This window comes from Coloeus monedula, assembly GCF_965178545.1.
Source record: "Coloeus monedula genome assembly, chromosome: 18".
In the NCBI taxonomy this organism is placed as follows: domain Eukaryota; kingdom Metazoa; phylum Chordata; class Aves; order Passeriformes; family Corvidae; genus Coloeus; species Coloeus monedula.
The window spans coordinates 8,360,545-8,385,924 of NC_138798.1; the positions used below are offsets into that span (position 1 = coordinate 8,360,545).

The window sequence follows — 25,380 nt, forward strand, 5'->3', positions numbered from 1 at the left end:
TCTACTCACCAAAAGATACTGCACAGGCAAGAATTTTGCAAGGATCTGGGAGGAAGTGAATCCAGATTCCCAGATAATGACTGACAGTGACCAAACACACAGAAACCACACCTGGCTCAGGATGTCCTTGAGCACAAGCACTGGGACAGCACTTGTTTGTATCTGGAAGGAAGCACCATATGCAACTGCTTTGTTTCTCTACCCTTCCCCAGCACCTGCTTCTGACATTAAAGAGGCCAAGCCACTGACCAAAGCCCACTGGCCTCCCCCTGTGGCTGTTACTGCCACAATCAAACTGGCACAGACCATGTAGGTCTTTCATACAAGGAAGCTGTAACATTCCTGAATTTTCTTTTTTTTTTTCCTCCTAAAGAGAAATAGGAAAGGAGGTAAGAATGAATTCTTACCCACTATGCAACCTTGACATTGGTAGGTACAAGTCTATTAAGTCACCACAATTCCAATCAGATCAGGTCCTTACTGTGCAATTTCAATTATGTGTAAATTTATCACCCCATAAAGAAACCAGCCATGAATTACTGAGCAGGAATGGTATAAATCAGCTTGTTCAGTCGCTTCAGTACTTTGGTATTTAAGGTTTTTCATCATTTTATTTTGTTAGAAAAACCTGAAACATTTTAAAGGATTTGTTTCATACTGCTATTGTTCTCAGATTAGCAGCAGCAGAAATATTTAAAGACCTGATTAGGAGGCTACTATTACAGCAAGCCAACATGTTGGAAGAGTTACTGCAGCTTCAATATAATCCTTAGGGAATGTTTCTATTTGCATTCAGAGATGGCTAGGTGGAATATAACTGTACATTTAAGAGGCTTAGTTGATTTCTCAGTGCTCTATTTATTTTAAAATGACTCATTAGAGCTGTAATTTCTGTTTGGGATCATCAGTCAAAAGCATAATTATGTCTTCAGGCAGAGACGGCAAGTGACCATGGGGTCTACCCAACCTCCACAAATTTCAGTGGGCCACTTAAACCATCAAGTTACTGCTGCTGAATGAAACTGCTCCATAATTTCCTCATACAATTATTCTCCAGGTAGTATTAACATATTAATCTACAAATTCTAGACCCTAAAATAAACTACATAAGGAGCATTGGATTCTATTGCACACATTGTAAAATGCTGGCATGCAAATTTTTTAATCTATTGGCAGACTCCTACCTTTTACATATTAATTGGCCTGTTCAAAAGACAGCAGAAGCTTCTGTGTTTCCATTACCAGAGATCTAAAGCCCAGTAAGGCACTTCAGAAAAGTGATAGAATTATTGTATGCTGTGTAAAACCCAAAGTGAGCTGGTAAGGGGCAATATCATTTATTGCCAATACTACCTAGTAAGCATGCAAAACCAAAATTGATAAAGCACTGCTTTATCTAAGGAACCACAATTTTTTGGCCATCCCAGCTTGGCACAGGGATTTTATTCAGATAAGATGACAACATATAAAAAATTTTTTAAAAACTCAAACCAGGTTTTGTTTGAATAAAAATAGTTTAATTAGGTTTCTATTGGCTACATTTAAATCACATTTAATATTAAATTAATGTGTATTAAAATATGTACAAAGAATGATGTAATAATACATAAACTACTTATTATAATACATGAAAACATTGAAGTCACAGTGAATTCAAGCAAAAACTTCAAGTAGAAAAGCATTCCACATGTACACATATACACACTCACCAATGCACAGCAGGGTAAGGCCAATAACCCATTTCATATGGCCAAAGTAAAATGAAAGCTGTTATGGAACAGGGTAAGCTACTCTGTCAATATTTATAGTGCTACAGTCTACACAGAATTATCATAGTATTTCAGCCTCCTTCCAGGAAAACTATTCCCAGAGTCAAGCTACAAGTGACAATGCAGTATCACAATGCATGACTAAAAAGGCTTTATTAACACTGGCATTCCCCAGATTTTTCATTTGGTATTTGGCAGTTACTCAGTATTTGGATTTTAAAAACCCTAAAATCTTAAAACTCCTCTCACAAAACAAGTCTTTCAATTAAACTACAAGACTTCAACCTGACAGTACTAAAAACCAGTTTCAATATTCTAGAACTTCAAGGAGAGTTTCAAATAGTTTGTTCAAAAAAATAAAAAGCATTCAAGACAATTTTAAAAGCACATTTGAATGGTAATATAAATATGGAACTTCAAAACCTATTTTTTGTTATGGGTCAACAACTGAACATCACAAGAGTATAGTCTACTAATAAAAGCAGGTCTGATAAATAGAAATCCAATATACAAATACCAGGTGACAGCTTTTGCCATTACAAGGGTGGGATGTTTAGAAAATGATGTGTTCAGTATCTCTGTGCTGAGATCAAAATCCTTTTGACCTCCCAAAAGGCATAAAAACACTGGTCCAGGCCTGTACCAGTACCTAAGACACACCAAAACTGCAGCACCATGAACTTTGGAACATCCAAAATAATTTCAGAGGGTCTCATCCTCAGCTTCCAGCACTAGGAGCCAAAAGGCACCACTGCATAACAAGAGCAGAAGACAAAACAATCAGTAGTCAGAGTGTAAAGAAAGAAACAAACGGACATAGAAATCCTGTAAGCCATGCATGACTCTGCTGCCTACCAAGCAGCTTTGAACTAGTGTGAAGCTACTTGTCACAACTACAAGTAAAGTCTTATATCCTCATCTCTGCTCCAGGCAAAAACTACACAGCAACATAGACTACAACGCTAACACTGTGAAAGAAAACTGCAAATTCTGCAGTAATGTCAAAGCCAGTGGTACTGCTGTGGCCAAAATTCCATCCTGATCTCAAGCCATCAGAATTAAATGTCAGTAACAGAGTGTCAGCTACAATTGGCTAATATTGCCATTTCTCTCACAACACAAACACATGCTCCTTTTCCACCCTAAGTTAAAAAGCCACAAAAAGTTAAGAACAATGAAAGAGAAGCTCATGGATGACAAAACTTAGATCTCTTAAGGAGGAAAAAATTTCATTTGTACATTGTCTGCCTCCTCCTCCTCCAAACGAAAACAACTGTCTTTGTAAGAAACTCCTAGTTTCAATTTCTATTTTCACTAAAGGTTGCCACATTTTAAAAAAATATTCTACAGATAGTAGCAGGCTACTGGATTTGTAGTAATTTTTAGATTAATCCTTACAGTGTCTTACCTTTAGGACAAGAGAGAAATGAGTGCATCCAGAAATTTGCTCCGATCTTCTGTTTTCAATTCAATTACTAAAGTAGGAAATATTTTATTACAGGATGCAAATAACTGAAAGATATACAAGATGTCACACTTGAAGAACAATAAGCCTGAGTATACCAATTTATATTCTTACTCGACTTTAAAAAGGAGAAGCTATTTGGACAAAATGCAGAAGAGATTGTTTATTTTGTGCTTAGATCTTAGCAAACTAATTTCTAGGTGCTCACTACACAATATAGCAGGCACTTCTTAAATCTAAGAGTATTTCTTTGTATGTTCAACATGCATAGATAAATATATATTGTTAAAAAAGCCTGTCTCTTTTTCAAGCATGTGCAAGTTGGGCTGATTTCACTGCCTAAGTGTCTCATCAATACCATGCTTGGTTCGGCTGCTAAATTTACAGCCTTCACACATAACATCACGGACTGTAAAGTGAAGTGCAAATGTGAAAACCGTTGCTGCATGCAAAATGCAGACTGCCTCGAAAAGATAAGCCGCGTTTTTGGTTTCTGCAGCCGGAGGCAGCGCTTTGAGCCCGGGCCGAGCCCTCCCGTGGGTTGCGTTTGCAGCACAGACCCGCACAAAGGAGCCGCGCCAGCACCGCCCCCTGCGGGCCCCGGAGCGGGGCAGCGCTACTCACTCGACATCTCGAAGTGGTTGTGCAGCGTCCGGGAGTTGGTGCTCTCCGCAGCCTTCTCGAAGGCTCTTCCAAAAAAGCTGAGGCAGAAGTAGAAATACAAATAAGCGTCACAGGAAAGGATGTTTGCCGAGGTAGAAGCATGGAACTTTTTCCTGGCTGAGAGCTGGAAATGGCTCCCAGATGTTTTTCCAGGTGTATTCAACACGCACCTCACTTATTCACGTGCAAGATTATTTACATTGGAGGCTTTTAGAAGTGAAGTAATGGGCCATATAGTGAACTATTTCCCTTTTTTAAGAAGGAAGGAAAAGAAAAAGCCTTGTAAGGAAGGTCTTGAAGATCTGTATCTTCTCTTGAAGTATCTCATGCACACTGTATGCAAAAGGTGTGTTTTTGAGAAGGATACAATTCAAGTCAACATAATTAGTGTTAAATAAGTACACGAAAGATATATTTGCTTGTAAACGTTATGCTTACTTCTTTTTGTCTGAGCTTTCTGTCTCCGGAGGAATCCCCACCATGATCACAGTTCCCTGTTCAACATCCATGGGTGCAGCCATGACCAGGGGCAGCAGCTTGCAACGCTTGTTTTTTGTCTGGAAGTCAGAAAGCCTCTTTGTTACACAAGGCTCAGAAAGCAATTTAATATCAGTTCTCCATGTGAGATAGTATTACAAATAGCCACCTAAGGATACAGCTATTCCACAGTTCAACAGAAGGTGGTTTCTTTACAGGATCTCTTAATCCACTTCTTCCTTACAGTAAAAGTCACTTTACGGACGAAATTTCAGTGATGTACTCCCTCAAAACTTACAAAATTACACAAGTGTTTAGATTGTAATTATCTTAGTAATGAAAACTCAGTGCTATGAAGTGTCCCAAGTAGGTATCTTCCCTAGAGCAGCATTCACAAATATGCTAAAATCATCCAATCAATCAGCAGAAAAATATTATTAATAGTTTCATATAATGCTTTTAATAATCAGCTGCAAGTATCTGACAGAACAATAAGTACTACACCAGCCAGAAGGTTGTGAGTCAAAAGCTTTTGATTTACTTACAGAGCAAACAAACGATTTCAGTAAGTATTTACTAAGCAGGCACAGAGACACTGGTTTGGAAAACAGTTTCACATCTGGTGTGCCCTAGGAAAAGAAGAATTATTTCAATTACAATCCAAGATGATTCTTACACTTAATTAATAACTTAATTTTATTACCTACTGACAAGTCCAGAAGCTTTGTGTGGCTCAAAGAACACTAATAAGAACCATTACAATATAGGAGTTTGAGCTCACCCAGCTTTGCAGTGAAGCCCTCTCCTGTTTGTGAGGGCTGATTCTGCCTTAGGGAAGTTCAGAGCAATGTCGATATTGACCCATCAGAGGACAGCACAGTACAGAGAAATAGGTTCTTTCTTACAGAGTAGTTCTTACTGTGCCAAACAGTTAGGGAAACTGCTGTTCAAGGATGATACAGTCAAAAAGGAGTCAAATGAGAAGCCAAACACAGAATTCTGACCTCCATGAGGGCACAGTAGAGAAAGGGCCCCTGAGAAATGACAAGGTTGGTGCAAATACAGCTGGCCACTGTCTGCTGAATGGCACGTAACTGCTTTTTGGCTAGGTCCAGTCCTTGGTGCAGCTTGTCCAGGTTACCCCTGCAACAAAAAGAATAAAAATAGACACTTTCTTATTAAAATAAAGTTTTTCACATGTACACTATTCACAGAGATGTTTTGGTTTTTTTCTTCAATAGCTTATGAAGCAACAATTAATATTTTAGATCCATAATCCCAATACATTTCCCTAAATAAAATTGCAAAATACTTAAGAGGCATGTTTGAGTACCTGGAGAGACTGTCCAAAGCCTTAATGAAATTAGTTGTTTCAGGCCCCTCTTTCTCTATATTCTCCATGAGAGAAGTTGTTGCATAAACTATGTCACTTGCTGAGAATTTGTTCTTAAAGCCAAAGTGAATGCTGAAGGTCTGAACTCGTAAATCTTTCATTCTGCAAAATGAAATAAACCAGGAAAGTTTATCAACATTATCAACATTGACCAGTTGTCTCCTGAGTATGTTAATCTAAAGAACATGAAGAAAAGCCTTATCCTAACATTTACAACAAATCTAGTGTTACTTTGTCAATCTAAGAACCATATTTTTAAAAGAACGTATTAGATCTTCTTCATACAAAAATATTTGAACTTAATTGAAAAGTACTTTGAGATAAAGTCTTTGTATTAAAACAATTTACCCAAATTTGTTTGCAGATTCTTCAATCATCTCCCGAAGATTTTCTTTCAAAGATATGTCCATGGAATTAAATTTCTGTTTCACTTGCTTCAAAGGCAAACTAAGAACAGAAGGAAAAAATTAATTGACAGGTATGCCAGAGGAAACAGGTATTTTGCCTTTTTCTCATAGGACTTTTTAAATTATTAGATAATTTAGTAAGGTTAAGTCTGACTAAACTTGCAGGCATCTGTTTTTTCAGTCATTGAAAAGTGGATGTGAGGAAGCAGAGGTTACTTTACTGATCTGCCATCCATAAAGGCATACAGCAAGCGTTCCTTGTAAACCAATACACAAGCTGTGTAACTCAGAGACACTGCCACCTATTCAGGGCCCCACAATCATATTTAAAAACCAACAGCTTGACTACTTGCAAGCTATATTTTCCTGTAAGTCACTGAAAAAAAAAAGATCCAGATTTTTATAACTCACCCCATGTCTGCCAAAAACTCCTGGAGCCTCTTCTGCCCTTGTACAGACCAAAGCTTAAGGCTAGCAGAGGTGTATGAGGTGTTACAGAGACTTTCGTAGAGAGACCAGTGCTGATACAGTGCCAGGCGCAGGCTGAACAGGAGTTATGGCAAATAACTGCAAGCACAAATATCCTCTGACCCCACAAACTCCACAAGTAGGTAAGTATTCAGCTGCCCTTACACATTGCATGTCTGTGCTGCACAAGATGCAGTGAGAAGCTCAGGTGATGTAACACAAGAGGAGCAACACTGACCTCAGTACAGTACAGAACAGTAACCAGTTCTGAAAGGTTAAGCTGAACTGAAGCTCCACAAGCTGCTGAAAGAGGGATTCATGCACAACAAACATTCAGATTCCCCTTTATTTCCGTTCTCAGCAGAGATGGTGCTGGGATTTTTTTTTTCCCCTAGATAAAAACTCCAGAGGGGTTCAGCAGAGAGGGGTAGTGTGTATTTTCCCCAGACCTTCTTTAAGGATACTCATATTCAAATGCAATTCTCATGCAGTCAATGGACAGAGAATTCTCTTCATCCTCGTTACGGTGGTTGTGGCGAGACACGTGGCGCTGCAGGACCCCAATGTCAGTCACATATTTCATTCTTAAACAAAAACAAGTTTGTCACTTCACTTTCTGCCTGGGAATTTTTGTTCTTGATAACAAGAATACAAAATTGCTTCCTAAAATCAGCAGCGTGAAAACTGTAGATACATTTTTAAACCCCCCAACTTGTTAAATAATATTTTTTCAATATTCGTCTATACACCCATGCAATTACAACAAAAACCAACAGACTGACCAATGAAATCAGTTACTTATTACATTTATCTCTTCAAAAAAGTCCATGTATTAGTAACAATAGAACACCAGAACTAAAGTCGACACATGTAACACTAGAATTCTGATCATATCTAGTAGGAAATAACAAAAAAAGGGGAAAAATATCTGAAACTTGTTCATTAAAACTGTAAAGGCAGCTGGAGGATACAGAACATACGAATTTTTCCTTTAATAAAGCTGTATCAATTAGGTAAACTACTATTAAACACCATTTCTTCCCAGACCAGAGGCAATTGATTTATAATTTTGTGAAAAACAAAGTTAGCTTAAAAATTCTAAATAATAGAAAGTAATTTTTTAAGACATATATATTCTTATTTTTGGAAGGCAACAGATCACATTCAGGTATTAATATATTTAATATCACTGTTAATTAATTACATCTGTTATAATAATACCCTTACGCTTCCTGATCTCTACTAATTGCTGTTAGTTACTCCCAAAACCAAAATTTTAAAAGATAGACAAATAAATAAGGAAGAAGAATAAAAAAAAAGATAAATTTTAAAAAAACCAACAACTTTCTTACTGAGTGATTTTATCTTGGACCCATTGATCTGTTAGGCCAACAATAGCCCACCTAAAATTTTTTTGGAAAAAAAAAGAAATAGAAAAAAAAGGTTAAACTCACAAATATTCCAATAGAGTGTATTATATTTAATCCTTTAAGTATGTAACAGAACAAATCAGAAACATTGTTTACTAGCAGTACATAGAAGTTAATAACAAAATCATCTACTATTATTCCCTTTTTTGCAGACATACACACATAGTATCATTCTCCCTTTTTCCTTTTAATTAATTTACACAGATGCAGCCTCTAGTTGAAGACAAGTACAAAAGAAACTGGAATCTCATACTGAAACCAAATAATTTTGGGAAATCTTGCCTGTCTTTGCGACAGGTTTAAGCTTCCAAACTCTACAAAAATGATGATAGAAACCTACCACAACATGTCATTCAAGTCCTTAGACATTATCCATGCCAGATCAAACATGACCATCGCAGACTACAAGAGGGAGAAGCAAAAAAGACAGGATAAATGAGCACAAGACACAGTTCACTAAACAAATAGAACAGTTAAATCTGCCAAGCACTAGCACGTGTTATTAAAGCTCTAGAAATCACACCGGAGTCTGACAATCTGCCAGCTGCTTCCTAAGATACTAAGTAGAAAGAAAAATATTCTAGAGAGCTCTGTAAATCTGCATTATATATAAAGCAAACACTTAATAAAATATAATCAGAGAGGCCAAATGACAGAAGGAACAGTTTGATGTCCTAAGTGCTATGTTTAGGATAGCCTGACACTTTGAAAGACAAACAACCTCCCTACATGCTCAAGTCTTTGAGACAGTATTTTGTAAATGATAGACACCCTTGTAAAGATCTAAAAAAACCCATAAAACATTAAACTAAGTTAAACTACTTGTACATATATAATGTAGCTTATATATATAACAATAAGATACAAAAATAGCAAGATGTAATAATATTATTATATTGAATAGTATTGTTAGGTAATCATATAATTGTAATTATAACATTGGATATTGTCCGATTACCTTTACATTCCCACCTTGAAGTTTTATGGCAAACAGAGTTTATACTTACTGAGGTCCCATGGTATTCATATTGCTCGTAATCAAAAAGAATTTCTCGTCTAAAATGGAGAAAAAAACCACATTTGACTAAATGCTGAACTGGTCATTGGATCCTATGAAAAATATAAGCCAGAAATGGTGATTAATACTTAAATTCCATTTTAGCAATTAAAAATATTAAACTCAGGTTAGGAATTATCTGCAAAGCAATTAGTCTTTAGTAACAACGTGGAAGCCACAATGAAATGTACTCATAAAGCAAAAAGGAAAAATTTTTTACAGCATTATTCCTCAAATCCCATTTTATCTGATTTGTTTCTGCTCATTCCTATTGACTACAGTGGGATTGTAAAAGTAGAAAACATAAGCACAAATTTCACCCCAAGACAGGTAAGAATATTACAGCTATTTGAAGTGAGCCAATCCACCTATTGGTACTCAAATTTTAAATTACTGTTTACAATTTCCTCCATTTAAACACTTTTTTATATACTAAGTATCTCTCTCCGCTTTCTCTAGCTTTTGTAAACAAAATTACAACTAAAGCATCTTGCAAATCACAGCTTAGTATCTTGTGTTTGTATACTTAACACAATTTTAATCAAAGAATGAAAGAAAAAGATAGAAGCAACACACAAAACACCTATTTACACACCTGCGTGCTTCCCATTCTCGCCTTTGTCGCCTTCTCATTGTCCTCTCTATTACCTCCTGTAAATTAATTTACAGCATGTTAAAAAGCTATAAAAAATATTCTAACAGATTAGCATCCAAATACCTCAATTAAAACTTAATTTTAAAAAATGTAATTAAATTTTTTGTTTTAAAGCTTTCTTTAAAAAAAAAAAAGGAAAAAAGAAAATTGCCATTTACAACATTTAATGAGAAAAGTATTACCAACAATATTTCCAAGGAACACACATAAGATCTTTGTGAAATATTTAATAGATTTGAGAAAAGTTTTTGTGTATTGGTAATTTTCCTTCAAATTTGGTATCTTCTTTTGCTAAGATAGTGCCTTTTTTACATTAGTAGTAAAAAAACATACAATGTTAATGGGAAGATAACGTGAAATATATATTAATCTAAGGATGTCTTTGTATTTAGTGGCCCCTTAATGTTGCTGGTCTCATTCCTCTGTTTGCTTCTATAATATAAATAGAAAATACGCTGCAAGTAACATGGCAAATTTAATTTCATGTGTACACTTAATATACTTCTGTTAGTTTACTGCTACAAGCACAGACAAAATGCATTGCTAAACTGTTTGTGAGCTTGTACCTTCTCACTTTTCTTTTAGGAGTTCATATCTAAACAAGTTCTATTGCTAGACTGCCAAGCCCATAGCACATATTAGGAGATAGATCTCTCCACTTCACTGATTATACAAAGAATTATGCATCAGCAAGTTCAAAACATTTTTTTATTTGGAGAAAATATTTCTGTGTAGTTCAGATAAATAATTTTTTTTTATGTGAAACTGCACCTGTTGTAGTAGATTATTTTTAAATTGTACACTTGGATTTGTGATCTAATGGAACACAATTTTAGAATTAAATATTATTATGATGTAAAATCTATGTAATAGCAGAGTTATTTTTCTTCCTTTCACAACACAGCAGTGAAACAAACCTCTTCAAAACGTCTGCGCTTCTCTAAGGGTTCTGAGCCATCACTTTCATTCTCTGAGTCCTCCTCTTCATCCTCTTCATCTCTGAAGATGTCATCATAAGCAGGAACATCGAGATCATCATCTTGCTTGACTAACAGCTTAATCTAGCAAGAAGAAAACTGTATTTTAGAGTAAGTATCTTATATAGTGAGCAAAATGGACTCTTACTTAGTAAAAGAAACTAAAAATTCATTTAGGCTGTGATTGATTCCTGACATAAAAAAATACTGGTTTTTAATACAAATACCATAGTGATTTATAGACAATAAGAGTAAAAATCCATATTCCTTTGTTACAGCATTACTGAAATAATTATCATTTTAATGCTTGTTAAAATCAAATAATTTGTGCTTAATACTTCAAATTCTGTGTGTTGCTAGATGCTGAGGGATAATACATGTTACATTCTGGAGGATGTTTATCCTCTGATTTATGGCAATTTGTTTTATAGCAACAAGATTAACAGGTGTTTACTACTGACAACTACCACATTGCTAACATTAGAGATTTTACTACTGGAAAAAGGATTTTTTCTGATCATGTACATTACTACTGCAAGTATTTACTTACTAATGCTGCTTTCTGACCTACAAGCTAATGCTCTAATGTCTTGCAAACACAGAAAAGCACTACACTGCTCACCACCACACTGTGGGGAGGTTTTTATCATGAAAGAAAAGCTTTTACCTGTGTGTCATTGTAAACATTCACTACATTGATTGGTCTGTGACTATCACATACAAAAAAAAGAGTATCTTCTTCAGGCTGCAAGATTTCCAGGAGGTCAACATTGGCACCACAATTAATAAGAACAAAATATTTGAACTGCAAACAAAAGCAGAAAAAAATAATCAGAGTGTTATTTAAATTGCCAGGAAACATGGAAAACTGAAAACACGTTTACAAAACCTCCAAAGCACTCATCATTGCCAAAACTTGTATTTACTTTCTGATATTTGATGTCTCTGAGACAGAAAAAAATTTTTGAGGCAAAACATACAATTCAGGGATGTTGGACATCCAGTATCACCACCTTTGTATCTCAAAATGTGTGCAAACTTAGCTTGACTCCATCAACATTACAGCACATTCATTCAAGGTCATGTTAAAAACTTCACTAGTTTATTACTAGTATGTTGAAATGCAACCACAGTTTTGAAGTAACCACTAATAATCATGAGCTTAAGTGCTGATATTTTAAATTGGGGAAGGGAAGAAGTTTATCTTTACAAAAGATGAGCTGCAGCTTAAAAATTTTCCAGTATTTTTTCACCTGATCTTTATGCTCGAGAAAGGCAGTTTCAAGTTCTTGCCACCCAGACACTGGCACGAGTGTGTATTGCACATGGTCACATTGAAACAAAGCCTGCAAGGAAGCAACAGCTGTTAGCAAAGGGGAGGGGAAAAAGCTTCTCCTGCAACGCTACACCACGCTGAGTCTATTCCATAAAAATCTTTCAAATAAAGACATCCGAAATGACAAATCTACTCAAACTCTGAGAGTATGACTCACCAGATTTCAGTGCTATAACTCATGGTAATGAACATTACAAAAGCAGATTAAACCTCCCCCCTTTCTCCAGTTCTGACCCATTTATAGGATCCCAGGGCATACGTATTTCTCCTACGTTCAGCCTGCAATGATAATGAACCAAGACTTACTTGGAGTATTTTACAGGCACATAATGCATCAACATCTGAAGCAACAAGAAGAAGAACACGCTGCAAAAGCAACAAAATAATAGCATTAATATATTTATATAGGTGCCAAACAGAGTGTGCTGGTACATGAAATGTATAGAACACTGAGACAGCAGAAATTCAGATAGAGATTATCATAAGCATAAAACAGGATTGCTTCTGAATGGACACTGCACCCAAAATTAACCAGTTTGGATACCTGTCAATATTAAAAATAAGCAACTCCACATACCCAAAAGATGTCAGCTGCTTTAGGGAGATGTAACTACTCAGACTCCTCTGAACCTCACATAGTTTTTAAGTTTCACAACTAGTCAAGCCCTACAATTATTTTCATTGTGTCTAGAATGGCATTCGTTTGCAGCACAGATCTGCAACAGAAAATCTGTAGCAAAATCAAGAGCAAGGCAAAGCAGGAAATAAATTCTTTTGCCTAAATTAAGGTTGGCTGGTATGGGGTTTTTTTGTTTGTTTCATGAGAGTGTTGTTTTTTTTCTGGGAGGGAGGGTGTTTTGAGATTTTCTCACAGCTGGAGAAATTAAGATAAATACTTTCATTTGCACAATCCATATCATTTCACTGGTAGAAATGACAAAAGACCGTCCAACAAAAGCTTCACCGCCTCAGTGTACACATCCACTGTGAATGGAGTTAAGCAAACCTGGGTTAAAAATAAAAGTAGCAGAGAGATGTGCCACAAGAAAGACTGCAAGAAAAACATTAAAGATGGCAGAAAACATTATTTAGCGTCTGGGCAAGTAACACCGAAAGGGCTGGAAAGATACTTTAAAAAGTAGTTCAGAGATGTCATGGTTAAGCATGAGATCCAGAACACACAAAATCACTTGTGAGGAAGGAGGTGAACTGTACGTGAAATCCCTGGCGAGACCTCACCGCGCTGACGCTGCTTTGTCTCAGGTTCCCATAGGTAGAGAAGGGGAAAAATACCCGGGAAAGGGATTTTTAGGACCCGGGTGACTGCCGGGCCCGCTGCCCTCAGCGCGGCCGTCTGCCCGGTGCTCCCCGCGGCCGACCCCCGCCCCGCAGCCCCCGAGCGAGGCCGCCACCGCCCCAGAGCACCGGAGGGCCTCAGCCACCGCCGGCAGAGCCGGGGACGCCCCGCACCAACCCTGCGCCATGAGGCGGCGAGAACCGCGGCAGCCCTGAGGGGAGAGAGCCCGGAGAGGAGGCCGCTCCGCCCGCCACCGGGGCGCTTGGGGTGCCACTCCCGTCGCCGGTCACGGCCCGCTGCCCGCACCTGGGTGACGATCAGGTCGTAGAAATCCCGGCGGCAGTCGGAGACGAACATGGCGGGAACGGGCGCGCTCGGCGGGAACGGGCAGCAGCCACGGGCCGCCCCCGCTCAAACTGGGCGCCAAAGCAGCGCCGTGTCCCATTGGTCCGCGCCTCACAGAACGCTGGCCAATAGGAACGCGCCCACCTCAGCTCCCCTGCGCGAGCCGCCCAACCGCTTTCCGGGATTTCGCCAACGGGCTGGGGAGAAGGCGGTGACGATGCGCGCTGCTGGCCAATCCCAGGAGGGCCCCGGCCGGAAGCGGCCTCCTGGGTCTTGTCGCCGCGTCCGCCATCTTTGCTGCGGGCGAAGGGCTTACTTTGCCAATAACGCGAGCCCGGCGAAGAGGCAGCAGGGCCGCGCCAACACCCGGTGACCGAAGAGGAGCCAAGCGAGTAGAAGGGGCTCCCGGAGATGGTCGCCTCCGAGGGCTCGAGGGCTCGCGTTCCGCCCTCACCCGCAATGGCCGCGCGAGAGGCCGGCGCCGAGCGGCACTCTGGGAGGGGCGGGGCCGTGGGTGGGGCCCGGCAGAGCCCGTGAGGCGAACGAGCGGCCCTGGCCCGGCCCGGCCCGGCCCGGCTGCCCCGAGGGAGCACCCACCGCCGCTGCCGCCGCCATGGTGAGGCTGGGGGGCGGCCGGGGAGGTGCCGCGTCACGGCGGCGACACTTCAGGAGTTCTCAGTGGGTGCTGTGACACTTTGTGTGCTGTAGATACTGGTTAATGCGTTCTTCTCTGTGTGTTGTTTTTTCCTCTCTAGTTCTCTTTTAATATGTTTGACCACCCCATCCCTCGGGTGTTCCAGAACCGCTTCTCAACCCAGTACCGCTGCTTCTCGGTATCTATGCTTGCCGGACCTAATGACAGGTCAGATGTGGAGAAAGGCGGGAAGAGTATGTGCATGTTTTATTTTGACTAATAAACTTGTTGGAAGAGTGTTTATGAATAGTGTCAAGTAATGCAGCTTTTGGCCAAGACAGCAGAAACACTGAAAACATGGTGACAGAGTGCTGAGCACCCTGGGTGGGGCTTTGAGGAAGGAGGAGGGGTCATCTTCCGTTGCATTACTCGGTAATTAAAAATGTTTACCAAGTGAGTCGGGGTTTATGGGCATTAGAAGGAGACAGTCTTCTTTTATAAAGTTTCTTGTTACAATCTTCGATCTAGTGTAAGCCATGGAAGTTTATTACTTTCTGCCCCCACCGTGTTGTACCTCACTTAATCTGTATAAAGTAATAGATTGGCCAGCTTCATTTTCAGGTTGTCAGACTAATACTATGTTGTTTCGAGTTGGTATGGATTGAAGAGCACCTGTGAGCCCAAACAAGTAAAATCAGCTTTGGGAAAGTTTTTCTTTAGTAATGGTATTGTAAAACCTTGTATTCTCTTTTATTTTTCCCCGATTATAATTCTGAAATCTCCACATAGCAGGGGTATTTGTCATGACTGATTCTACTGAAGTCTCTGCCTAAAAATGAATTTGCAGATTTTAGAATCTGCCCTTTTTTTAAAGGAGATTTTAGAGAAAGGAAGGATAAAATTGTGTGTTATGTACTCTCATACAGACGTGCTTTTCCTAATTTTACATTCTTATTCATTTCTGCAGTAATTATGCCACCATCAGCTTTGGATCAACTCAGTAAGTGAATACTTTATTCTGGAATAACAACCTTAGAAATAGAAGCAAATGTGTAGGCAAATGCCACAGTATTTTAGTTATCTATTCAAGTCTTAAATAGAGACTGTGAGACTAATTAGTTTAAAAAAATGTATTTGGAAGGTATTTTTTCTGTCAGAATTAATGGGACTTGTCTGTCTTCAAGTACAGACATCTGAAGTCTTGGGCTGCCTGAGCATTTAGAGTTCTGAGTGTGATGCCAACACTGTATTTGTGTATCTGCTTTCTCTGTAGTTTTGAGCAGTTGGAATAATGGTGTGAGTGGAATCCTCTCTTATAGTCTGGGTCATTCTCTTGGTGATGTTTGATCTCTGAAAGCTTCAGAAATGTGCTAGTGGCTTTTAACAAAGAAAATTTTTTTCTCCTTTCTCACCAGGCCGCCTTAATATTACTTACCCCATGCTGTTCAAGCTGACCAACAAAAACTCAGACCGAATGACACACTGTGGAGTGCTCGAGTTTGTGGCTGATGAGGGCATATGTTACCTTCCACACTGGGTGAGTTGCCTCATGCTGGACTGTCAGAACCTGAAAAGTAGGATTAGCGAGTTGCCAAGTTTAATATTAGAGAGGTGGAACGTTTCCTGACAGTGCTGTCTTTGCTGATCATGTTCAACAGCATGTTCAACAACAGCCTTCAGTTCTGGCTCAGGCTTCCCTCCACAGAAGTTTAACTGAGCAAAGCAGACTGCTTTTTAACATGCACCTGACTGTTCTTCCTGAAGTTGAATATACACAAGAACTGAGATACACAGGAGAGAGATTTGAAAACATCAGACATATTGATAGGGCTTTGTTTGTTTGTTTGTTTCCATTCTTGCAGATGATGCAGAATTTGCTGCTGGAAGAAGGAGGCCTGGTGCAAGTGGAGAGTGTTAATCTGCAAGTTGCTACTTACTCAAAATTTCAGCCACAGAGTCCAGATTTTCTTGACATCACCAATCCCAAAGCTGTGTATCCTTCCTATTCAATTATGGAGTAAGGGGAAGAAATTTCTCTTCCGAATTGGAATGATCAAACAGAGCTAGTTTTTCAGGTGTGACTCATACGCTTCCAGTAGTAGGTGGCCACTGCTGCTCCTTCTGAAAATAAAAGGGATGGAGAGCTGATGTACAGAGATGTGATCAGCTGTTGGTACAAAGTGTGGTCTGGAGTGAAGAAGGAGGAGTGTTGGCTTAAAATCCAATGAGTTTTGAGTGTCCCTTTGAAAAACTTGTACACCCTAATATTTACTAAAATCCTATCTGCAGTACTGATGGCTTTTAAACCATGTTTGAGAAACCAGGGATTAGAGATCTACAGTATGGTAACTTTAAAGTTTTGATGTTTCTCTGAAAACAAATATTTTATCTTAACATACTCCAAAGACTGGAAAATGCATTGAGAAACTTTGCCTGTCTAACTACTGGGGACGTTATTGCCATCAACTACAATGAAAAGGTACAGGATAGGGTTGAGGGTTAGAGACTGAGTTCAGTTGTTGGATGTTGGTACTAAAACAATCAACCCAGAGCTGTGCCGTGCTTTGGACAAGTAATGCCACATGGCAGATTTCACAGTTGGTTTTCTATTGGAGGGAAAAAGGAGTCAGCTAAGTCTTTTTCCCAGCTGCTGTTTAAACTTTTAGAAACTTCAGAAACTTTAAAGAAAATAAATGTGCTGTTGAAGGTTTTACAAGTTAAGGGAAAGAATTTATCCTAAATTCAGAATTTGTTTTCAAAAATGTAGATTGAAGTACAGTAGGAGTGCAGCAAGGTACAGTAATAGATTCTCTGGCTTCTAAGTTAAAAACTTTTGCTTTTAAGTTCCATAGAGACCCTGAAGTGTACAGTCCTCAACCTAAAGAGCACTTAACTGCATTTTTCTTCAAGGTCTCTGAAGGGAAAGGTTTAGATATGCTTTTCTTATACACAATGCAATCTTAAAATATCTATTACTGTTTCAGATCTATGAGCTTCGGGTAATGGAGACCAAACCAGATAAGGCTGTGTCCATCATAGAGTGTGATATGAACGTAAGTTAAAGCTGATGTGGAAAGTCTGCCCTAACTGTGCCTTCCCAAGAGGAGAGGGCACTTGTGCAGGGATAGCTCTGCACACCCAGCCCCTCTGATGCTGCAAGAAAGGTGCAATCCATGGGGTAGGGAAGATGACTCATTTGAGAGTACTCATGTGCCATTGTAACCCCATCTGTGATCTTGATTAGCACCTGGTGTACCATCAGGTGACTGCAGTGCCTAGAATTTAATGTTTGGCTTCAGCATGTTTTATCTGAGTTTTATTTAATAGCCGTGTCTTGACTCATACTCCAGTGATACTGTGATGCTGTTTTACTGCTCTGTTTCAATGACATGCTAAGGCTCGTTCCTAGGAGGCTTGGTCTTTTTTTAGTTCTGAGTAAAACGTTTAGCAAGCAAACCTCAGTTCTTTTTAGATCAAATGTAGTGATAATAGTTCATGGAGTTTTGAGGAATAGTAGTATAAAGCTTACGATTTACAGAAAAATTTTTTTTTCATGCTTTTTGTGTAAATAGGTGGATTTTGATGCTCCTTTGGGATACAAAGAACCAGAAAGAAGTGCACAACATGAAGAGTCCACAGTAGGTTAAGCTTCTCTTCTTCCAAAATGTATTCCCTAGAAGTCAGCATTGCTTGTGGAGGGGAGCAGTGAGTGCCAACATGTTTTTTCTTTAAACAAGTTCTTAAGGTTAAATTTTACTTACCAGAAGCTTTTGCATGTGTTACTTAGGAGATTGTTGTTTACCAGCTGTTGTTTTTGGAAAGGGATTGTTCTGAAGTTCTGTTTGGTCAGAAATACTTGTAACTGTTTTCATGTCATGTACATGTCAGAACATGAACACAATAAACTTGCTTTTTCCCCTCACAGGATGTGGAAGCAGACCACAGTGGATACGTGAGTGACATAGGATTTCGTGTAAGTCCCCTATTTCTGCTGGTTTGTGAATGCTGTAAAATGGTGAGGGAAAGTTGTTCTGAGCAACTACAAAATATTAGTACCTGTTCTTAGAGGTGCTTGTTATTTAACTGGCAAGTGCCTGTGAATGTTTTATGTGATCACAGCCGGGAACAGCATGGCTTACTCTGCAAAGGGCAGTTGGGAGACTGAAACAGACCCCTACACCCACGATTCATCAGCTTATATGTACCAAAAAGAAGCATGCTGAAATAAATAACTAAATAAAAAAGGTTTTACAGAATATAATGTCCTTGTGCAGTGTGCTTTCAAATGCCAGGAGTTAAATTAAAACTCATTATGTATCCACAGGCATTCTCTGGATCTGGAAACAGATTGGATGGCAAGAAGAAAGGTGTGGAGCCCAGTCCCTCACCAATTAAACCAGGAGACATTCGAAGGTATATCTGTTTCATTCAGTTGTCAGCAAGTGAAGGATCAGTGTGTGAGCAGTTTCAGTTTTTTATCCCTGCTCCTGCAATATAGACAAACTAATTTGATCATGAGCTTGCCTTTAGAAAAGAAATAGTTTTATCCACAGGCTAATGGAAACATGCCTTTGGCCAAGCTTCCACAACAACTCCAGTATTTGATTATTTACTTATCCAATCTGTGCCTACCTTCAGAAAATAATTCAGTGGTTTAACTCTGGAATTATTTAGAAAAGAAAATGTGCAGTCAGTGTTGGCACTACACTGACAAACAGAGAATAGGTTTCTCTGTGTTCAATTCAATGGGAAGTATAAAACTTAATTCATAATATTTTTTTGCTTGTTTTCCAGAGGAATTCCCAACTACGACTTCAAGATCGGTAGAATCACATTCATTAGGAATTCACGTCCACTGGTTAAGAAAGTGGAAGAGGTAAATAAAGTTGAATCCTCCCCAGTTTTTGATCCAAGTTTATGGCCCCCCTCTCTCTTCTCTTGATTTTTTTACAGCATACTTCTGTTAAAAAGTGGTAGTAGTTTAGAATGGTTTGAATTACAGGAAGCAACCTCTGATGTCCTTGTTACTGATGGATATAGATTGGCCTGATGTCGGTTTAATAAGCCAGTGCACACTTCTTTCAGTTGGCTGAAAGGTCACCAAGATGCTGTTTTACTTTCAGGAAGAAAGTAGTTTTTGTCTAGATTAAGGATGTGAAATATCTACAGTCAGCGGCTGCTCTGATGGAGTATTCTTGCTAACAATCATTCAGCTTTCATCACACACAAGCAGTGAGCAAAGAGGTAACAACCTTTTTTCCCTCTTTTGTTTTTCCAGGATGAATCTGGAAGCCGGTTTATTGCCTTTTCAGGAGAAGGCCAGTCCCTGCGCAAAAAAGGAAGAAAGCCCTAAGTTGTGATACCTTCAGCTAGTTAGGGGGAAAATAAAATAACAGTTGCAGCATCTTGGGTCTTAGTTATTGCAGTTGAGAGATTGTTTTTCAACACTCAATAGGTGTTTTGGTTTTGGTTTCATGTTTAGAGCTGGAGATTTCAGGCTGTCTTGATTTTTCAGTTGAAAATTAAGTTCTGGGAATTTGGAAGAAGCTTTTTGTATGTGTTGTAAAGATGGGAACATAGATCTCTGATAAACCTGAGAAGCAAAACTAACAAGCTCTACCTTACTAAGGGTCCGGTTCTTAGACTACATCCTCCCCTCATCTCCCGGGTGATGATGGTCTCATGTTGCTCTGTGCTTGATATTTTCCTCCCTCTATATATATTTTGCCACAATTTCAGGTCAGCTTTTTGGTGTGGTGCAAATGAAGGGTGACTTTGGTGTTTAGGACTTTTGTGCAGGGAGTCTCTATGAGCTTAGCTTCGGGTGTTGGGTTATTAATCATTCTAAGCAAACCCCCTGTAACTGCTTTTTATATTTATAATTAATAACATGCCTTTTAATAGTTGAGATACTATAACGTAGTGTAGCAATCTCACGGTACGTGTAGGGAGAGGAGAGGCCCAGCTGCACTGCCCGCTGCCGCTTTGGAGCGGTGCGGGTGTATCCTGTGCGCCCTCTGGTCTGCCGGGGAGCGTACCGGGGTGCGGCCCCTGCGCTCTCCTGAGAGTCCGAGTAAAGGTTCCTCGTACCCAGCGCGTCCCTGTGTGGTGATTTTGGAAAGACCGAAGGGCGGGGACTGCCGTGCGTCCCAGCGCCTCAGCCGGCAGCGCTTGTCACGTGCCGGCCGCCGCGCAGCCATTGGCTGGCGGGCCCGGGGCCGGTTTGTGCCGCCCCTCGCCATTGGCCGCGCCCGCGCGTGCAGCCGTAAGCGCGGCGGCCATTGGCGGCGGCGCAGCATGGCGGGCACGGGCGGCTCCTGGCGGGTGAGCGGGCGCGGGGCCGGGGGCGGCGGGGCTGGGAGCGGGCGCGGGCGGCGCGGCTCAGCTCAGCCCGGCCATGTCCGTCCGCAGCCGCCGCGGTCGTGCGAGGACTACTGGGGGGAGTGGAAGCATTGCCGTGGGCTGCGCCACGCCTTCCACCACTACTACGCGCACGGGGAGCTGCCGGATTGCGGCCGCTGGCGGGAGGACTACGAGGCCTGCCGCGCCTGGGAGAGGGACCGCGCCGCCGCCGCGCAGGTACCGGCCCCGCTCCTGGTCTGTCCGGGGCTCTGTAGGCCGAGGCTGCTGGGACAGAAACCCCGCGGCCGCGGGGGTTGGGGAGGGTATGGCAAAGCAGGCGCCGGCTCGGAGCGGAGGTGGGTAGGGTTGTCTTAAAACCCAGTAAAGGATCCAGGGAGTATTTTCAGTTTTCAGCTGTAAAAGCTCTTGATTTCTGTTACTCTCACATTTCCTTCCTAATAAGAAAAGCCGCCACGTTACAGGCAAAAGTCATTCCTGGGGTGTCCAGAAATGCCGCTGGCTACAGCCCCGCGGACACTGGAGCACACGAGCCCTGCGGCACAGGCTACAGCGGAACTCCTCCCTCCACCAGCCAGGACAGCTGCCAGCAGAGACGGTTCCGCAGGAGTGGTAGTTTCATTCATAACGTAGGATCCAGGGGCAAAATATAAATATGACTAAGTTAAAAACTTGTATCCTGGCTTAGATAGATAGCATTTAGCACTTCTGCTTAAGCATGATAAATTTCTATTTCTCCTTTTATCTCAACTATTCACAGCAAGAAATTAGCTCTGTATGACTGGAACATCCAACACTACTATGGTAATATGTTTTTCCTGTATTTCAGGAAGCTTTGTGCAAGAGTGAAAGAGCTCGAGTTATGGAAAAACAGAAATATGCTCCAGTGTGGAAACTCAGGAAGAGCCCACCACCTGACTGGTATCTACCACTTGACCATGACAAACCAAATTAACAAGACTGTTACCAGTGTTGGTCAGTAACATAATACACAATTCAGAATTATGCTGGCTTTTTTTTTTTCCTTCCACATCATCTTGAAGTTAGACAACTGTAGCTCTGCCCTGCAATACTTCAGCATGCACTCAAAAATAATGAAATTTTATTTAAACATGGAGTATATTTAAAGGGAGATATGAGGTGCTTAATTTGATTGTGGTCTTTTACTGCTGTCTTACACTTCAGGATTTCATCTCAGCAGGCAACTTCCAAATTAATGCACACATGATCTAGCTCTGAGGACGTCTTGCCCTACCAGCTGGCACTGGGCGCTTTTGGAACGAGGTACTGACCCCAGGCATGCCACATGGGGAAAAAAAACCAAGCTGGGACTCTCCCCTGCCAGCTCAGGACAATCCCAAACACTGGCATTTAAAAGACATTTCCCAGAATCAGGATTGTGGTGGTTCAAGAGCTTCTTACCTGGGGAGAAGGTGCTGCACACCCTGAAACTGCCCCCTTGTGGAACTGCTCTTGAGTGGTGGTGCGTGTTGTGGCAATATTCAACACTACTGAAAAATAAAGGTTTAAATGAATGTAGAGAGAGATCTGGTTTGTTTTAGGGCAAACTCATGGAAACTTAGTTACAACAGTTACATGGCAATATAAGAAGATAAAAAAAAATTGGCTTTGCCACTGTGTAAGGTCATGTAGCTTTGTTAGGCGTGTTGTTACCTGCATAGTCATTAAAAAACCCCAAACACAGAGATACTTAATTTTTTTTTTTTTTACAGTCACATCCTGCAGTGTTGTAACCTGCAGGAAAAATGTTTATTCCTATTCCAATCTTTCTTCCTTCAGTCAGCTGAGCACCTCCTGGCAGCTGAAGCAGGACCTCCTCCATCACTGTGTGTACACCTTGGTAATGTCAAGGCACTTTCCTTCGGGGGGATCATAGCCAGGAAGGGGAGGGGTGTAACTGGGTCCGTCCCTCTCGAAGGGGAAAAGCCCCTCATCCCTTCGGATTGCTGCCTGGTACAGCTCCTCAGATTCCAGGCGCAGTTCCTTCAGTGCCTCTTGCTGAGATTCTACAAGGGCCTTAATTGCTTTCTTTTCTGCCTCATCTTGTTTCTGTTTAAACAAACACCACTTCTTCAAAAGTAAAACTCTTCTTTCAGACTCTTCAGGAGAAAGAGCGGGAAGACTTCGCACCCTGACAAAGAGAAGGATAACATGGGTAATAGAGGAATAGCCTGACTCCGAAGACCAAACTAAGAAAAACAAAATGCTGAAACCAAAAATCCCACCACCAAGCAAAAAAAAAAAATCCCCCCGAAACCCAGAGAATACATTGAATTCACTAATAATTTAATCAGTCTGTGAGGTCTTCCAGTCAATCTAACAGGAACTGCACATTACTGGTTTTTCATTACTTTTAGCAAGAACAAATAATATTTCCTTTCCACATTTTTGTCCTGATGGAAGTGGGTACGGTTTTGTGCTAAGGTCAGCACTATGTTCCAGTTGTGCAGAGAAAGAAATTCACTGTGAGTGCAGGTACATGGTGAAAGACCTACTGACCTGTTGCTCTCTGAGTACTTAAGTGGCGTTATAAAATCCTCAATTGGAATCAGTTCTGGGGCAGCTTTTTCCAACTTTTTAATCCTTTTCTTCATACGCTCCTTCTGTGCTTGCTCTTTCTTCACATCCACTTTCTTCTTCTTCTTTGGTTGTGCTCTACAAGGGAAATGGTAAATGAAAGAAGATATTTTGTCCTTTAATTCAACACCAACAACTTTCACTTTCCTTTCCCATGCTTAATTTGGTCCCTGACACGCGTTCCAGCCATTAGCTTTATTCAGGTACTGTAATTTCCAGGAGTCAGTGATATGTCTGCTGAGATTTTCTGCAGAGAGAACTGTAACTGCCTGGGAAAAGCAATTCTGTGCTGAACGTCAGAATGACCTGAGGAAGTTCCACAAAAATTGGACTGGAATTGTTTTCACTGGCTCAGAGTGCAGCATAGCAAGTTTATCATACAGTGGCTTGTGTTGGAAAGGACCTTAAACCTCATGTGGTTCTAACCCCCTGCCATGGGCAGGGAAACCTTTCCCTAGACCAGGTTGCTCTAAGCCCCATCCAACCTGGCCTTGAACAAATATTCCTGTTATTTCACATTAAAGAATGCAAGTGGTTTTACACATGCTTCTAAAATTTCTGCATTTGGAGCCCAGTTGAGGCTGTAGATGTTATTTCTCCATGCAGATCCAAGATATCATTGCACACTCCACAAACACAAACTGACCCTCATTCCTGCCTTGCAGACTGAACAAACAACCTTTGTGGTGTGAAACAGTCCCTCTCCAATAGTACTTAAGAGCTACCTGGGTATTTTAAATCCAGCTGCATCAAAATAAAAACACAGACACTGAAATGTGGCACAGAAATACACGTGGGCTGCCTCTGCCTTCACAGCAAAGCATTTCTGGTTCAGCTGGGCTTTCATTGGTGTTGCCCAGCAGGGAATTCTGAAGCACTGCATAAATCCCAACATTTCCAGCTGTCTTCCGTGGTTGTGCTACCCACAAACACAAAGTGATAATTGTATCACCTCTGAACTCTCCACAAGAGGTCAACAGTTCCTAACTGCTTTGGCATATAGCGACTTAAACAGGTATACTTAAAGGTTAAATTTGGACTTGGGAAAATTTGTGTTCTCCCAATGGATGAGAACACTTCTATGTAACTCCAAAAAAGCTGCACTCACCTGACAGGGAGGGATGTCCTGAACTCCAGCAATGAGCTCTGCCAGTGACTCCCTCGGAGCGGGACCCTCTGGGGCAGCCAGGAGCTGCAGGAGGAACAGGAACATAAAGCATGAAGAGACAGTGAGTCTGGTGTCACTGATTCTGCACAAGAGCTATTTGTTATTCATATATTACAGTGATGAGTTTTGAACCATCTTCGGCCACTTCATTCACGGCAGGATACAGCGTTTGCCCAGAGATGCCCTCAAGAGCTTGAGCAAGGTAATTGCTCCCAAATATGGACTGGTCGGTGTGAGCCCACAGGGTACCGAGGAGTGAAACAGATACAGTGTTTGGATGGGTTATAGCGGTTATATTTTTAAGCTCTGACAATGACCCCTTTGAGGAGCTGGTATGGGAGAGGTCAAACCACCGCCGTTCAGATTAGGAGAGCGACGCCCACGCTCATATCTCCGTGGGTGCCACGGGAGATCGAACCGGCCCGGGTGTCAGGACACCGACTTGCCCAGGTGCGGGAGCCCAGCGCAGGCCCAGCGCAGGCCCAGCCCGCCGCGGGAGCCCGGGCGGGGGACCAGCTCCAGGAATGGGCGTGCGCGGGCTGGGCAGGCACCGCGGCTAAAGGGCGCTTCCCGGGCTCTCTCCCCGCGCTCCTGGGGCAGGGCGGCCCCAGCCCTACCTGAGCCGGGTCCCGCGGAGCCCCCGCGCCGCCGCCGCCCACATGGCCCCACTCTGCGCCGCGCCCCCGCCGGCCGCGCTCCGGCCCCGCGTCCCCCGTTCCGCCGCACAAACGTTCCGCCGGGCGCCCTACGCGGAGCTCCCGCCCCGCCGGCCCCGTCCCGCTCCGCCCGGCAGGGGGCGTCCGCCCGGGCTGTAGTGGGGGGCGGTGCCTGGCGGGGGAACGGCGGGGTCGGGGGCGCTGTTTCCCGCCGGGCCGGTTAGG

At 41.6% G+C, this 25,380-nt stretch overlaps 4 protein-coding genes across 4 annotated transcripts; 2 read left to right on the top strand and 2 right to left on the bottom strand.

The window, feature by feature from the left end:
• Positions 1–3,179: 3,179 nt before the first annotated feature.
• CDC45 (cell division cycle 45) lies at positions 3,180–13,751 on the bottom strand (the record flags this gene model as incomplete). Its single annotated transcript, XM_082293728.1, has 18 exons — positions 3,180–3,244; positions 3,859–3,935; positions 4,336–4,454; positions 4,920–5,003; positions 5,379–5,517; positions 5,708–5,869; positions 6,116–6,214; positions 6,586–6,717; positions 7,107–7,226; positions 7,995–8,045; positions 8,413–8,474; positions 9,080–9,128; positions 9,725–9,780; positions 10,702–10,845; positions 11,429–11,566; positions 12,015–12,107; positions 12,404–12,463; positions 13,701–13,751. The coding sequence occupies 18 exons, from the start codon at positions 13,749–13,751 to the stop codon at positions 3,180–3,182; spliced, it is 1,701 nt and encodes a 566-aa protein (XP_082149854.1).
• Positions 13,752–14,225: 474 nt separating this feature from the next.
• On the top strand, positions 14,226–19,777 carry UFD1 (ubiquitin recognition factor in ER associated degradation 1). Its single transcript, XM_082293118.1, has 12 exons — positions 14,226–14,355; positions 14,495–14,627; positions 15,341–15,373; positions 15,789–15,910; positions 16,236–16,366; positions 16,780–16,852; positions 17,358–17,426; positions 17,946–18,011; positions 18,299–18,346; positions 18,698–18,786; positions 19,168–19,249; positions 19,652–19,777. Exons 1-12 carry the CDS (start codon positions 14,353–14,355, stop codon positions 19,724–19,726), a joined length of 924 nt encoding a protein of 307 aa, XP_082149244.1. The 5' UTR covers positions 14,226–14,352; the 3' UTR covers positions 19,727–19,777.
• An 865-nt stretch (positions 19,778–20,642) lies between these two features.
• On the top strand, positions 20,643–22,268 carry LOC309579728 (synaptic plasticity regulator PANTS). The gene is made up of 3 exons (XM_082293185.1): positions 20,643–20,697; positions 20,785–20,952; positions 21,563–22,268. The coding sequence occupies exons 1-3, from the start codon at positions 20,671–20,673 to the stop codon at positions 21,686–21,688; spliced, it is 321 nt and encodes a 106-aa protein (XP_082149311.1). The 5' UTR covers positions 20,643–20,670; the 3' UTR covers positions 21,689–22,268.
• A 175-nt stretch (positions 22,269–22,443) lies between these two features.
• Positions 22,444–25,207, bottom strand: MRPL40 (mitochondrial ribosomal protein L40). The gene is made up of 4 exons (XM_082293184.1): positions 25,117–25,207; positions 24,440–24,523; positions 23,254–23,409; positions 22,444–22,885 (listed from the first exon to the last, which is right to left on the bottom strand). Exons 1-4 carry the CDS (start codon positions 25,158–25,160, stop codon positions 22,576–22,578), a joined length of 594 nt encoding a protein of 197 aa, XP_082149310.1. The 5' UTR covers positions 25,161–25,207; the 3' UTR covers positions 22,444–22,575.
• Between the last annotated feature and the right edge of the window lie 173 nt (positions 25,208–25,380).